The sequence below is a fragment of the Phaenicophaeus curvirostris genome, chromosome 4, assembly GCF_032191515.1.
Source record: "Phaenicophaeus curvirostris isolate KB17595 chromosome 4, BPBGC_Pcur_1.0, whole genome shotgun sequence".
Classification (NCBI taxonomy): domain Eukaryota; kingdom Metazoa; phylum Chordata; class Aves; order Cuculiformes; family Cuculidae; genus Phaenicophaeus; species Phaenicophaeus curvirostris.
The window spans coordinates 13471909-13487292 of NC_091395.1; the positions used below are offsets into that span (position 1 = coordinate 13471909).

The 15384-nt window shown below is 37.6% G+C and overlaps 1 protein-coding gene across 7 annotated transcripts in view; it reads right to left on the reverse strand.

Annotated features, from left to right (window-relative positions):
- Nucleotides 1-15384, reverse strand: part of INPP4B (inositol polyphosphate-4-phosphatase type II B) — a 323774-nt gene that overhangs the window by 48847 nt on the left and 259543 nt on the right. For all 7 annotated transcript variants that reach the window (XM_069855285.1, XM_069855288.1, XM_069855287.1 and 4 more), the window contains 3 exons: nt 4266-4438; nt 3156-3279; nt 2000-2117 (listed from right to left, as the gene is read on the reverse strand). In XM_069855285.1, the coding sequence (XP_069711386.1) occupies nt 2000-2117; nt 3156-3279; nt 4266-4438 (415 nt within the window). The remainder of the gene's footprint in view (nt 1-1999; nt 2118-3155; nt 3280-4265; nt 4439-15384) is intronic.

Here is a 15384-nt window from a genome sequence, read left to right on the forward strand (position 1 = left end):
CATATGAAGATACACAAACACTTAAGAGTCCAGCTGGAAAGCTGTGGGCTACAGACTCTACATCTATTTGCACTTGGCTGAAAACGCACACTCTTAGTTCACTGCAATAAATGCAAAGCAAGTCATTTACATGCACCTTTGCTTTGTTTTGTAACAGGAAAAACACACAGGCATGGTCAGTTGCTGCCTTTCAGCTAGGATGTGCTTTACCCAGGTCATCTTTCAGCTAAGTGACAATTTTTTAGAAGACTTCAGTGTGGTTGTCTGTGCTAGTCTCATTGTGGGCTTCATTGAAAACATGGTATCAAACCCTGCAAAGCCTTAAATTTCACAAGCACAGTCAAATAAATTCTAGCAAAGAATTTGATGAAAGTACGTGTTAATTACTTTTGCTCATAATAAAATAACCTGCACAGAACATCACTTTGCCTGGATGGTTGGGATCAGTCACCCACATCAGCAGGTTAGCATACTGCTAGTCAATGCCACTCTCTTTGGATTGATTTGTTTGTGTACATAGACACTCAGTCTTAAACACTTCCCTAGAAAAACAATTACAAGTGAATACACTGGCTCTGCAAGGTAAGAATTTGTAGCTTAATTTTCTGTCTTGTATTTGTACAGTCTCTTAATCTCATTTTACTGACCCACACCATATAACAATCAAAATGATCTAAAAATTGTGGGAGATTAAAATACTAAATAGAAAACACCAAGGTTTTCCACTTTCTTCTCTTTTCATGGTTGACTTCCGATGCTGTCTGTTAGGAGCTGTCTCATCACAGCTGTAACAGGCATGGGGCTTCTCCACATAAGCTTTAAAGATGTGTTTTTCTTTATCTGATACGGATTCCATCCAGCAAATACCTGCCAGTAAGTACAGTACTGAAATCACAGGCAGTAACTCTTCTTCCTAAAGACTGACTACTCCATCAATCCAGAATGCCCAAGGCAGCTTTTGAGTCTGTTTCAGTCACAGGACCTCCTACTGTGACAGTTCAGTGTACCACAGCGATAGCAGCAAGCCAGAAAAGCTACCTGCTGGATTTTTCAAGATTTTTGACTGCTGTTATATACAAAGGATGCATTTCTTTTGTTTTATCTACACACCATAATTATTCTTAATTATACGCAATGTGTTGCCTCTCATACTCTGGCCTCCCTGCTACTTACTTCAATCCTTTCTCAGAAGGCCTATGGGATGAAAGTGAATAATCCAGAATAATTTGTAAATCGGTGGTGAAAGCCCCCTTCAGAAGAAACATATCTTTTCTAAAAGTTCTGCTTCTAGCTGAATTTAATTTACAGTCATCTTAAGAATAATGACACTATTAAGGAAGTAATTTCTGCAAAAGTAAAAACATTTGGAGCTTCAGACTGGAATAATAATGAAGATGAAAAACCCATTACTCCTGTGTAACAATCTTGTTAACCCTGTTATAACCACAATTAAAGAAGTATTATTATCTTATTTTGAGGTTGCCTATGTCCTGTGTGATCCTCAGCAACTAAAACAGGCTTCATTTTTCAGAAGTGACCACTAGGTTTTGGCATGCGAGTTTTTCTTAAGACAATCAATGCCTAACTCTTGGAAATGCAGTTTCCTTTGTCACACTGAAATACAAGCTCTGAACACCTCAAAACTAATGTTTCTTCAGTTAGAGGCCACTTTTGTAAATACTGACCTTGTCACCTCTCTCTGATTCAGTATCTGTATTAGAAAAAAGGAACAGAAACTCTGCACAACCCAGACACTGTTGATTAATTTGTATTAATAATTAGAGCTTCTAGCTTTTCATCAGGGAAGTAACCCAGAACCCGTATTACTACTACCTTTACAAATCCCTAGTACCTCATTACATCTCCATTCACCTCATGAAAAGTAAACCTACTGCACTTTCTGTGTAATAGAATTCAGCAACAAGAAAACCATTATCTGGATTTTCCTGTGCTACAGATTAAAACTACATGCCACAGGCTTGAGAAAAAAAATTCTTACCGCCTTCCAGTTATAATAGGCAAAAAATCTTCTGATTTGGCTTCAATGACTTTAAACATTACTTTCTGCAAATCTGAAATTCCCACAGCCATGTCTTCTAGCATTCCCGCTTCTTCACCTATATGGAAAGATTACAGAGGTTATTAACAGAGTAGACAGATCAGTCACTGAACAGTTATAGTAAAGCAATACGAGGATTATATCTTCCAGCCTATGCATCTAAAAATCACAGCCCTAAATCCACATTAAAGCAACCTACATAAAAGCAGACTGATTTTTAGAACTGCTGACAATTCTCTGTGGCCTAAATGATAAATGAATATTAAGCACCTCTGAAAATCAGCCTGCTCTATACGTGTATAGAGCAACCCCAGAAAAGCTATTTTTGTCTATTGTGAAAGTGTTTTTAAAGACTGCCCTGCTGACAAAGGACAAAGGTTTTGAGAATAACAACAAGTGTCACATTAAAGGGAGCCTGACGGCAATCTCCAAGCTAGGATCTGCAATTGCCTGTGCATTAAAGAGTTGCACAAGTGCTAAATCCCTCTGCTTTGGTCAAAATCTCTAATTTGGGGGAGGATTCCAATATATCTAGTTCAAAGCATTTTGAAATGTATAGCAGTTTCTCCCTCCAAATGTCCTTTTTAAACCTATCAATGATAGCATCTGTAGCAAAGTTAGGAATTAAACAGTCTTCAAGCTATCTTCACATCATCAATACTGGCGTGGTCAGGGCAGAAGCTGATAGAGTCAGTAATAACTCTTTACATTTTGGGTTAGCTTTATAACCCTGCTATTTTGGTCCAGGCCAAATGCCTATAACAAATGGAGACAGATTTTAACCCAAAAGTTCCATGGAGGAAGGAGTCTCCTGTATTTAAAACAATGTGGTTCAGCACTTTGCATGGAATAATTAGCAACTAATGCTCTCAGAGGAACTGATAAGACAAATGAGTAATTTTTGATGCAGAATTGACAACACAGTATCAATGACTTGAACTGTGCTATTATATGGATGCCTACTGTCTCCAAAGAAAAATATTTGTTGATTCAATTAGCCAAATTACTAGAAGCAGAACAGAGGCTAAAATAAAAACCTCTTGGGTAAACTTCTGGTCTGGATGTGTAAGGAACTTTGTCCAAGAACAATACTTACTATATGTACTAAGGAGGCCTTCATATTGCACAAGCAATCCAACAGTATGAAGCTGTTGTAAAAATCCTTGATCATGTAAACCTGTGTGCAATTTGATTATAAACCCACAGACCAATCCAGCAAGCTATAAAGACAATAAAAAAAGTGAAATTAACATATGTACTGTTATAACATAGTTAAAACAAGGCTTACTATCTTTACTATCTTTATATACAACAGAAATAATATTAAGATATCTAAGAAAATAGTATAGACATTTCTGCTTAGTGACTGCATACATAATTTCATATTAATATATTATTGAGGGGTTTCACGGTCTAAAAAGCAGTGAAATATTCCCTTATTTTAAATTATATAAGCTTAATTTGGTGTTGGGGGTTGTGCACTATTCTTACTGACATAAGCAAAACCAGAACCTCTGTTGGCAGGCTATAAACACATAAGGCCGTGAAATATGATGGATTTGAAAGCAGTTAGCCACCTAATGCAATCGATTCTCCTTAATTATGTTAGGAAAAACATGTAGAGTTAAGGGAGAAATTAGACAAACTGTTTAGAGAAAAATCTAGCTGGAAAACATCTACAGGATGACATCAAGCCAACTTCAGTTTTATATCAAAAGAAGACAAGGCTGAGAAGAGACATGCTAACGGTCTTCAAGCGCATAAAATACTGCTACAAACTGAAAACAAATTATCTGTTCTTCAATCCCAAGTTTACTAGGAGAAAAAAAATGCCTAGTATGAATAGCAGCAAGAAATACTCAAGCCCAGACTTGAGAACTCCACCTATGGGTGAGGATACTGGCATATAACCTAGGAAGATTAAAAAAAGTTTTATGGATCCTTCTTTGTGAAGGGGGGGAGATTAGGTAACCTTTTCCAGTACACTGCCAATATACTTATCTAAGTGACACGGTTACTATCTATTTCCATTTACTATTAATTTATCTATTGGATTATAAAATATTTAATTGGATGTAATGGAAAAAATATCAAAAAGTTGCGTTAAATTGAAAAAAAAGCAATAAAAATGAAAAACAAAACACTGGCATGAATAGTATACTTAATTACAGCAACAGTAGGAGAAAAGTGACACAAGACAACCTACTGCTTGACTAAAGACGATATCTCTTCTTAGGGTCAGCATCAAACATTGTGGCAAACCACAGGCAAGTTCCTGGAGCAGAACAAACGCCATAGACTGCTTCGCCCTGGTCACTACCTCTCCCATGCAGTCCTTCAGTGTAATCACCAGGGGATAAAGCTGCTCATACCAGTCACCTAGAACAAGACAGATCATCTGTTCCAAATCAGAAAACTCGCAGTGAAAAACTTTTTTAGAATGAAAATAGGTCTGCTGGTCCTTTGTAGATTGTTCTACATTTTAAAATGACCCCGCAAGCTTTATCTTAACCATTTTGGTACAGCAAACATCATCGGAGAATATGCTTAGAGGTAGGACTCAGGCTTATCACCAAGACTGGGGATAAATCCTTGGCCTGAATGCAATTATATCCTGAAACAATGACTTTTTAACAGACCTAACTTCTCTGTAAAACTTATATGAAAGCATCATAAACAAAGGATATAGGGATACATATGAAAACTTATTTAGCATAAGATGAAAACAGCAGAGATGAACTCTTGTTCTTTCTAGCACTGGCAAATGAGAAATGACATACCTTAAAAAAAAACGAAAGGAGGAAGAGCTTATATTTAAGAAAATTAAATGGGTGCTGGAAGGCAAACCAGAAGAAGAAATAGGTATCTGGAAGGATATTATCTGTTTAATGTATAGGCTGGAAAAATATTAATCTTCAGGTCGCATTCCTTTTTCTTTGAACTCATTTTTTTTAGCTACTTCGGGCAGAGAGGTTTAGAATTGTTTCGTAATATGTTTTGCTCACGTTAAAAATATATGCTGGGACTAAGTGAAAAAAGCAAGCTAGTGAAATACTTTAAAAATGGGATTCCTTAACACATTACAAATTAAATGAAGTGATAACTAGGAATAGAGGAAAATCAGAACAGCTTACTCAAGCTTGCCCAGTTACCCACGCTGTTCCTGAATTTTTCAGGATTTAATAAAATCAGACCTGCATTTTAGTTGTGTGTGGTTTTGCATTCCTGCCTAAGTTAAGCAAATAATAATACAAAAAAAAAATCACCCTCCCTCAGAGTCTACATCTCAGTTTCATTGTTATAGTTTAAAATGAAAGAGAAATCAACATTCTAGAAGAATCTGTATAAAAATGGGGAGTGCAACAGACTTCATATAGTCCATCACTGACTCATATTTCCTGTAAATTAGTGTAATTAAGAATCAATGATAATTAAAATCTGTTCCATTAGAATTGTAATTAGGTGGAAGATAACAGCACGTTGTTTCAGGTAACACTCTGAGTCAGGCAAATGAAATACTCATTAGTCCTGAAGAAGTTCTTTGGGCAGGAAGACATAGCTGCCTGCTGCAAAGTCAATTTGGCTTTGCTCCAGAAAAATATATAAATGAATAAAACTGTAGCCAAGAAGACTGAAGACAACTTTGAAAGCCAGGAGAAACTGCAAAAAAATAAGGTGCGGGAAAGAGTAACAAGGACAGAGCAGTCACAGAGAACAACTTGGGTTCCTTTGCAAATAACGTATTTGCCTGTGCCTTTAATACAATCACACATATTTAAATGAGAGTAATCAGACTGGAGAACCTTGCCCTGGAAAACAGCAGTTATGAAGTTAGAGTCATCATGAACAAAACAGAATATAAGCCATCCACAGTTTCATGCTCTAGCAAAAAGAGGTGATTTTATATATGCCATTGACTAAGAGCGTATTGATGCACCTCGTGCAAAGTTCTGTTGTACACATTTTAGAGACTGCTGAAGAAAATGGAGAGCTTGTATAGGAGAGCTATCAAGATTTAGAGCTTAAACTCTAAGTCTGTGATAAATCTATCAGCTTATGAAAAAGGCTGAGCAGCAACTTGATTTCCCGTCTTCAGGAGGAGAAAACAAGTAGTAACAGCAATGTTTATACCAGGGAATAAACAAAAAAACACCAAAGACCACGGGCTACTGTGAGAGACAGTGGAATTTAGAAATAAGGTAGAAAACCAGGTGTGACATACTGGAAGTCACACTAGACAGACTAGACAATCTAAGCTCTCCTTTCGAGGCTTAAAGTACTGCAATTTATTACATTAATTAAAAAAATACCACAGAAAGCAATGGCAGCAGAATAAGATCAAAAGACACAGTGCATACTGACCCAGTGAACAGGGCTGTTTGTGATAAGAATAGTGTTCATCATCTGCTTCTGTTTTAAGCAAATAAGGAAAAAGATCATACACAGCCACCTTACAGCAGACCTGAAGGTACATCTAACAGACTTCTGTTCCACTTTCATGGGAAAGCAGAGCTGGATACAAACAGAGATAAGCATCTTGGAAGTACACGGACAGACAGGGAAAGAAAGAAAAGCTGAATTTCTAGAACTAGCTACACTTTATGATCCTGCTTTTACAATTTCAGCTTACATGGGTAGCGCTAAAGAGCTTTACAGATGCTCTTTTTCATAGAAGAGGGGGTCACATACTGGCCACAAGCCATATAACACTTAGATCTGTTTCTGCTGAGCTGCCACTTAACCAGTCAATCTGCACTGTCTATTTCTGCTTCTTTAGGAACATAAATTTGTACTTACTGAACTGCATCCTAATATTTCAGTGCTCTGTTTCATCAAGATCCATTCTAATCCTGCTCCCATGGTGCTTAAAGCCTGTTCCAGCTTTAAGCATCTGCAAATTTTATAAGCATCATCCATATTTCATAAGCCAAGTCAGTAATGAAAATATTCAATAATACTGGACCCAGAACAAACTTAAATGAATTCTATTTCCTGCAGCTTCCCAGGTTGGCAGTAAACAACTGATAACTACCTTCTATTATGATTTTCCCAAGTATTTTGCACATAAGTTTTAGTGGCTTCAAGATCACTTTCTCTCAAGAGTTTTGTTTGGGAGACTACATGTTTGGAATACTAACTTACTAATTTAAGTAATTTTTGCCAGTAATAGTTGCATTAAGAAGGAATTCAAAGATTTGATGTTATCAAGGTTCTTTTTCCATTAAAGGACATGTATACTGAAAAAAAAAAATCCTACTGATTATTTAACATCCCTAAGAATACAGGTCTTTACATACATATGTATTTTGCTTTGTAGAAAACAACAGAAATTCTAAGTTTGTAGGAAACATTATCCTAATGACTGGGGGAAGATAATTTATTTTATTACAGGATATAACTAGAATTGTACTTGCCAAAAGGAAAGCTAAAACGATACCCTCCTGTGATTAAATTATCCTTAACAATCATCTACTCCTTGCTCATGCTGAAAATTCCTGTTCACAATTAGTATGGACGTCCAGTTCCCAGAAGGTGGAGCTAGTTAGCAAATCTAAGAGGGGGATTGCATTGTTTCTTGAAAACAGAGTATTTGTGAATGGGCTAGCATATTCTCATGTTTATCATTTTATTTTAAAGCAAGTTTAGTGTGTTAAGATCAAAATAAGAGGTGTATCAAAGACTGAGGTCTTGGAAAACACAACTCTAGAAAAAACCTTCTATATAGCTGCTCAATCTTTGGTTTGTTAAAACCTCTGTATGTCACTCTTTATGCAGGATACCCTGTTGCAAGAAGTCCAGCAAGAATATAAATCAGGGTCATTCATTAACAATGCACAAAGCTCCAAATATCTATCAGAAGCATTTACTAACAGCAAATACTGCAGCTTTTAAGTTGCTCCTGCTTGAAACTAAGAAGCACTGTGAAACTTAAGTTTCTGAAACAAAACAAAAAAAAAAGTATTTCGAAGCTTACGCCTAAATCCAGTAGAATTTGGAAAATAGTCTTATACACAATGGATAAATATGGACTATTAGTAAAATTCATAAAGAGATATTATTTGTAAAGGGAACTTTAAAATCCTGGTCTAAATTCAGGTTTAGATTATCCTGACCCCCCTTGCAATAGCACTCTTGATACCTAAGGATGCTGCTTGGTTACTAGCTACTGCTTTGACATCTAAGATACTGGAGAGAGGTGCAAGGTGCCCTGCAGCTCCTCCTTCATGAGAAAACTGGCAGTCGGCTCAGAATCAGTTACTGCTGTAAAGCAGATGTAGGGGGCCGACCACTGGTCAGGAACACTGCTCCTAAAGAGACTGACAGCAGCTTTGTCAAATCACTTAGGGAAGGGAATAGTACAAATTACTGCTTTTGCGTTTAAAACATTCAAGGCCTTACACACATGTTGACATTTAAGGTATCAAATTTCTTTTAAGTTAAAACGGAAAGATTTGCATCCTCAGCACAGTGTAAAATCCTTTGAAAAAGACTGAAGATTTAACTGAATGAGCAAGCATCTCCAGAGAAAGACATTAGGAATAAGAACAGAAGCGACAAGGAGATTACAGAGGGTTGCTGAAATGACAAGGGCAGCCTGACCTGTTTGAAACATCTAGCACCCAAAGAAAAGAATCAAAGCCTACTGACAAAGCAAGGAAATTCTGTTCAAAAATCGTGCTAGCCAGCTGTTGGAAAAGAAACTAAAACAAGGCATAAAATCCAAACACATCAAAACGTAAAATGGAAGGATGGAATTAAAAGCAGCATCACCACTAAACAGCTAGTTTTAAGAGTAAAACAAGAGAGTATGTGGAGCAAAGCACTCAGTAAATACTCTACTTCCACTGCTAACAGAGTTGTGAAAGTTCAGTTTATGATGAGATTTGCCCTTTGGTTGCTCGAAAACACTCTTCAGTCCCATGTTCTCTTAATCAACATGTCTCCACAGGCAAATGACCTGCTTAGCACCCAACTAGAAATTTCAGCATGCTAGTATTCAAGTTGCAGTATGTCAAACTGTATGTTAATTTTGATGAAGTTTGGCAGAAAAGCAAGCTCTGCTCTTTTCAAAGTCAAGCCCATTGATATGCTTATTAAAATGTTCTGGTAATCAAACAGGAAAAGCCCTAAGGCTTTGGAATAACGCTGCTATCTCCTTTTGCCCTGGCAACAGAGGAAAAAAAGCCAATTCAGTCACTGCTGTCTGTAGCACCTACTAATCAGTGGAAACTTCAATGGCTTCAAGTTACCTCAAAATTTAAATGATATGAAGTTAAAAACAAGTGAGTAATTAAAAGCAGAAGAAAACATAACATTGTACTCTTAGAGGAACAGAGGGCCCCACAAACATATTGTAATGAATGTAACAGCTACCCATCGCTTTTCACTGTAGCTTATTCCCTATCTAAACACACAAATAATGCATAACAGGATTGAAGTAATAGAGATCAAACAATGTATATTAGTTGTCTTGATATCACAAATAGAAAACTAGACAAACTCTATCTTACAGAAAAAGGCAAGCAAAACAAACCGATCAACACAAAACAGTATTAAGGCCCTTGAAAACAACTAGTGCAAACAGCATGAAATAATTAACCCACAAAGTCTGAATTTACTCAGCTAGGATAGGAACATTCTTCTGATTTTATGATTTTATTTTTTCTTTTTAAAGAGAGGTTTTTAAAACTGACTTAGTAGAGTTCATGTATTCAATTTTGCTTTGTCAGCCTCCTGCTTCTTCATCTTGCCACTCAGCCCTTGGAGCTCAGTTTAACTTGAGTATAGAGGACTAAGCTCTTACTCAAAAGAGTGAGGTTTTAATGCTCATATTTCTGCACTACGTCTCAGAGGAACACCAAAAACCTGCATAAGTCTTTCCAGTATTTCTGAAGTCAGTATAATAGCTGTCTACTTTGCACAGTTTGGATGTCCCGAAGAACAATTTAGAACACGTGGGGATTTATTATTCCATTGTGATAATCTGAGATTAATGACATGGAATAACAGTGAAAACGCAAACTGTCTAATCATACATATACAAGTGTCTCAGCAGCTTCAGCCACAATGAAAACAGAAAAACAAGGCAATGGCAACAGACACAAAGCTAAGGAAACCTAATATACTCAAAGCATAGGAGTAATGTATAAAATTTGCTCTAGAAGTGCCGTGCAACTAAATATTCTGATATCTTGCTTAAAACAAATAGTCTGTTGATCAGTTAAGAGCATTCCGTTTCTTTACACATATTTAAGCTTCCGCCAACAGCTGAACCACTTAAGTACTGCTAAAGGAGTTATCTTATATGCTGGGCTACATAGAGCAGTTAAGTGCCTTATCAAGAAGATAATCATGATACAAGAAGAAGAGGAAAAAGAAAAAAATATGCAGGAATAGCATTGATAATTAAGTTGATATAAAGACCAGCTTGGAAGAACAAGAAAGAAAGATCTGAGGAAAAAGAAAGGAAGAGAAAACTGCTCATGAGTGGTTTTGTTTCCTCAAAATAAATAACATCTGCTACTCAAGTGAACAGAGACCAAGGGAGATTTTTTCCACCTTCTTAAATGATAACTTACTGCAAAAGCTCTTCTTTTGAAGACACAAACAAAACCAGAAATTACGTCTTTTTGTTTTTTCTCTTTCTACCAGCATTACATTCTGAGGAATGCACTGAAAGGATGCAGTGCCCCTCCCTTGGGCACTGAAACACAGAAAGGTTTAATGTAGACTTACACAGTCCCTCCCATTAGGTACCAGAAGAATTAACCCACATATGCCTGTAGCAATGTGGCTATGAACAGATGCTTTCCTTTATTCCAGCTAGGAAATGTGGCACCATTCCCCAGGTGTTCTTTGCTACCTCTGCTGCAGGTTACCTTTGGCCAATTCATCAGGTTAGCAAAATGGTTTATGATTCCATAGTTCACTTCAGGCAAAATCCAGGAGCAATCACACTGCCAACTTAAATTTTTGGGGGTTATGTTGTGGATTTTGTATGTAGCAAATCAGGGAGTACTGACACAGTCAGCAGAGGGATGCCTGGGTGATAGTTCTGATGTGTGGTACAAGGAGCAGATGGAAACAACAGTCTCTTTTAGCAGCTCAGCTAAACAAGAGATCCATCAGAGGCTGTGTAAGCATGAAAGCAAACTACTGTGTTTCACTAGCACCTCTAATGCTGCAGGACAGGCTTTCACATTCTGACTCCCATGAAAATGAAAAGGCAAAAATATAAAGAATTTAATGTTGTCAAGTAGTTCTCCAAGGTAAACCAGTCTAGAGTTAAAAGAAAAAACACCCCTCTCTCCTTTAAAAATCCATTTACTCTTCCTGATTTATCCTGCAGAGAAATCATAATCCTGCAACTGATGAAACCATAGCATGTTACCTTGGTAACTGATAACTCAAATTCAGTCTTAAGAATACACTCAAAGGTCAGACTGCATGAAAAGTTAGGCTAAGGAAGGTATAATTCATGTTGAAAGGTAAGTACAAGAAAAAAGTGCCACTGATATTTCTGATAACAAAGATTCCATACAATAAATATAAGCATACTGGAAAAAAAAAAAAAGAAGAAGAAGATGAGACAACGTCAACACAGACTGCAAGTATAAATGTATCTTAGGAAGCTCTGAATATATGTTATGACAACATGTATAGTTACAGGAGTATGCTGTTGCTCAAAACCGTCAAATTATTGTCATAACATTTTCTGTCACCTAAAATGAACATGCGTGCATTCTTTGACATCTTTTTCATTGTTATGTGCTAGAAAAAGAAAAAGTATTAAAACTGTCAGGTTCACTAATATAAGCAAACATTTAATCCCATGCTTTAAAATATATTTTTCAACATTTTGGTCGAAACCCTTAGTATTTCCTGTTTTTTCTTACAAATGGCAGCACAACTTTTCTTAGGATCAACGCCAGCACTGGAGCATTTTCAGACTCAAAGATCTATCTGTGCCCATACATTTGCAGTGCAAATGAAATACATTATGCTCAAATCATGGTATTATATACAATGGCAAGATATGGCAAGCTTTTCACATATGCAATGTTTGTGAACTGTAGGTAGCATAAAATTTTGTAAATCTAGAAACGTATCTACGGGTGTAAACACAGTACAATTTTTATATCTATGAAAAAGTTATGAATCCATACAACCAGGCTTCAAATATAAAATGGAGCAGAATTAATGCATGATTTATAACCCTAAACATAGAATCTCAACTTCTATGTAGGTGCTTCACTGTGAATCCTTGGGGTTTCATGTCAAACTTCAGAGAGGGAGATGAAGAGGAAAACAAACATATAAACCCACACTCTCATAGAGATAAGTCAAGAATAAAAAATTCCAGCCCCAAAGGCAATGGTTTTGAAAACCATTAGGCAACCACCTTTGGCACACACCTGAATGGTTCTTCAGAAAGCTCCATCTTTTAAGTTAGTCCTATAAGAGAAAGCAATTTTTTAATATCTCCATTTCTACGTGACCTTGCAAGTCCTATAAGCTGTTAAAGGCACTGCATAACCCTTCATGACAACATCATTAGGAAATGATGTCTTCCTCAAAAAGCAGAACATGAAAACAAAGCTATCTGCCCCACAAATCTCCTGCAGTTTCCATGTTACGGGGTGTGACAGAACACTCAGCACAACTCAACAGGACTGACTCTGCTCTCACAGAAGGGCACTGGTACTGATTGAGGAGACACAGGGAAAGGCCTAAAATCAGGTTAAAAGAGAAGACTTTATGCCAGTGCCATAACATCTTGATATTTTTTGTGTCCTTGGCCAGTCAGCTCAAGAAGACAACTCCTCAGCTAAGTGAAACACATCTATAATTTTCTTACCATTAGAATTATCATTATTGCTTAGCAGGATGTACCTTCCATCTTACTTGATGACTGCTTATTATAGTACTTAAAAGGAAGTAACTTTTAAGGGTTTTTTTGGCTTTGTGAGCTAAACCCTCTAACCAGTATTTCATTTGCCCATAGAGGATGTAAGCCTGAAAAAAAGCAAAGAGTATATTTTTTTATAATTATATGAAAGACTCAAATGGACGGGTTAAATAGAGGTTGTGACTTACACAGAATAACAGAGGACATGTTCAGGGGTTTGAAGAGTGTGAAGGAAAATCTGTAAACTTTCACATTGCTAAGCATGTGAGAAAGCATCCAAAAAGAACCATCCTAAATCATTACTTTCTTAGGACTGGGGAGGCAGGGAGATATCTGTCTTGTTCCATAACCAGGGAATACAGATAAAAACCAGTACATTTTTGTCTGTGTATACCCACACAAATGCACTACAGTAAGTCGACCAAAGTTGTGGTGGAAAACGTACTACTATTTTACCAGCAAAAAATTTCTAATACACATAATAGAGGGAGTGTCACCTTTTGTGTCAATGACCAGCTGGAGCACATGGAGCTCTGCATGGAGATGGATGAGGAGGCCACCAAGAGCTTATGGGTGAATAATAAAGGGAATACATTATAGTGGGGGTCTGCTACAGGCCACCGAACCAGGAAGACTAAGTGGATAAGGTCCTTTACAGACAGATAGAAGTAGCCTCATGTTCACAAGCCCTGGTGCTCATGGGAGACTTCAACCACCCCAATATCTGTTGGAGGAACAACACAGCAGGGCATAAGCAAACCAGGAGGTTCCTGGAACGCGGTGATGATAACTTCCTTCTCCAAGTGATACAAGAGCTAATGAGAAGACGTGCTATGGTAGACCTTGTTCTCACCAACAAGGAGGGGTTGTGGGGAATGTGAAGATCTAGGGAAGCTGTAGCTGCAGTCACTATGAAATGGTGGAGTTCAAGATCCTTAGGGCACTGGGGAGAATGCGCAGCAAGCTCACTACCCTGGACTTCAAGAGAGTGGACTTTAGCCTCTTCAGGGATCTGCTGGTAGGGTACTATGGGATAAAGACCTGGAGGGGAGAAGGGGCAAAGCAAGTTGGTTGATATTCAAGGATCACCTTCTCCAAGCTCTGGAATGACGCATCCCAACAAAGAGAAAGTCAGGCAAAAATGCCAGGAGGCCTATGCGGATGAACAGGGACCTCCTAGATCAACTCAAACACAGAAATGGCAGTCTACAAAGGGTGGAAGCAAGAAGGGTAGCCAGGAAGGAATACAGAAAAATTGTCCAAGCACCCAGGGATAGGGTTAGGAGAGCTAAAGCCCTGATAGAATTAAATCTGGCTAGGTACGTCAAGAAAAAATGTGGGCCCTCTCTGAAGGAAAGGGGAGACCTCGTTAGCCAGGGTATGAGGAAGGCTGAATTACTCAATAACTTTTTTGCCTCAGTTTTCACCAGCAAGTGCTCTAGCCCCACTGCCCAAGTTGCAGAAGGCAAAGGCAGGGACTGAGAGAATGACAAACCACCTTCTGTAGGAGAAGATCGGGTTCAAGATCATCTCAGGAACTTGAAAGGGCAAAAGTCTATGGCACTTGATGTGATACATCCATGGGTCCCAAGAGAACCAGTATATAAAGTCTCCAGGCCGTTATCCATCATATTTGAGAAGCTGTAGCAGTCTCGTGAAGTTCCAACTTAGTAGAAAAGGGAGAAAATAAACCCCATTTTTATAAAGAGAAGAAAGGAAAACCCATGGAAGTACAGGCCAGTCAGTCTCACCTCCTCAAAACTATGCTAAGGTACCTGGAATACAAAGAGACTGGTGACAGACAACAAGGCTTGACTAATGGCAAACTGTGCCTCACAAATCCAGTGGCCTTCTACGACAGAATTCCAGAGTTGGTGGACAAGGAAAGAATAACTGACATCACCCACTTGTGCAAACCATTTGACACTGGCAGCTGCATTAAAAATTAGTACTGTGACCAAACTCTGTCACACTAAACTCACTAGTACTGCACAAATAATATATACCTGAAAAAATAGTTTTAAATATTTTTTTATGTAAGAAAAAAAATTACTAGTTGCTTATAACAACTTTTAAACACTTCGTATGAAACTGCCATTAAAATCTGGAGGGAAAAAAAGACATGTAAAGGAAAATATAGTCTAAAGTACACAATTAACACTCCAGCCTCTAATTATACAAAATAAAGTCGTTGTGGAGTTTTTGTTGGTTTCGGGGTGAGGGGTTTTTTGTTCTTTTAACTGAAGAGTGGCACAAGAGTTGGTTCTGATTTTCTTATATTTGGACTACCACCACTATCACCAAATATCTGTTTAATTTGTTAGAACACACTTGCACATCAGAAAGTCTTGTCAGACTTATGAAGATGATTTAATTTATGCTTAGTGAAAACAGCAAGGAACGTAGCCCGAGGAGA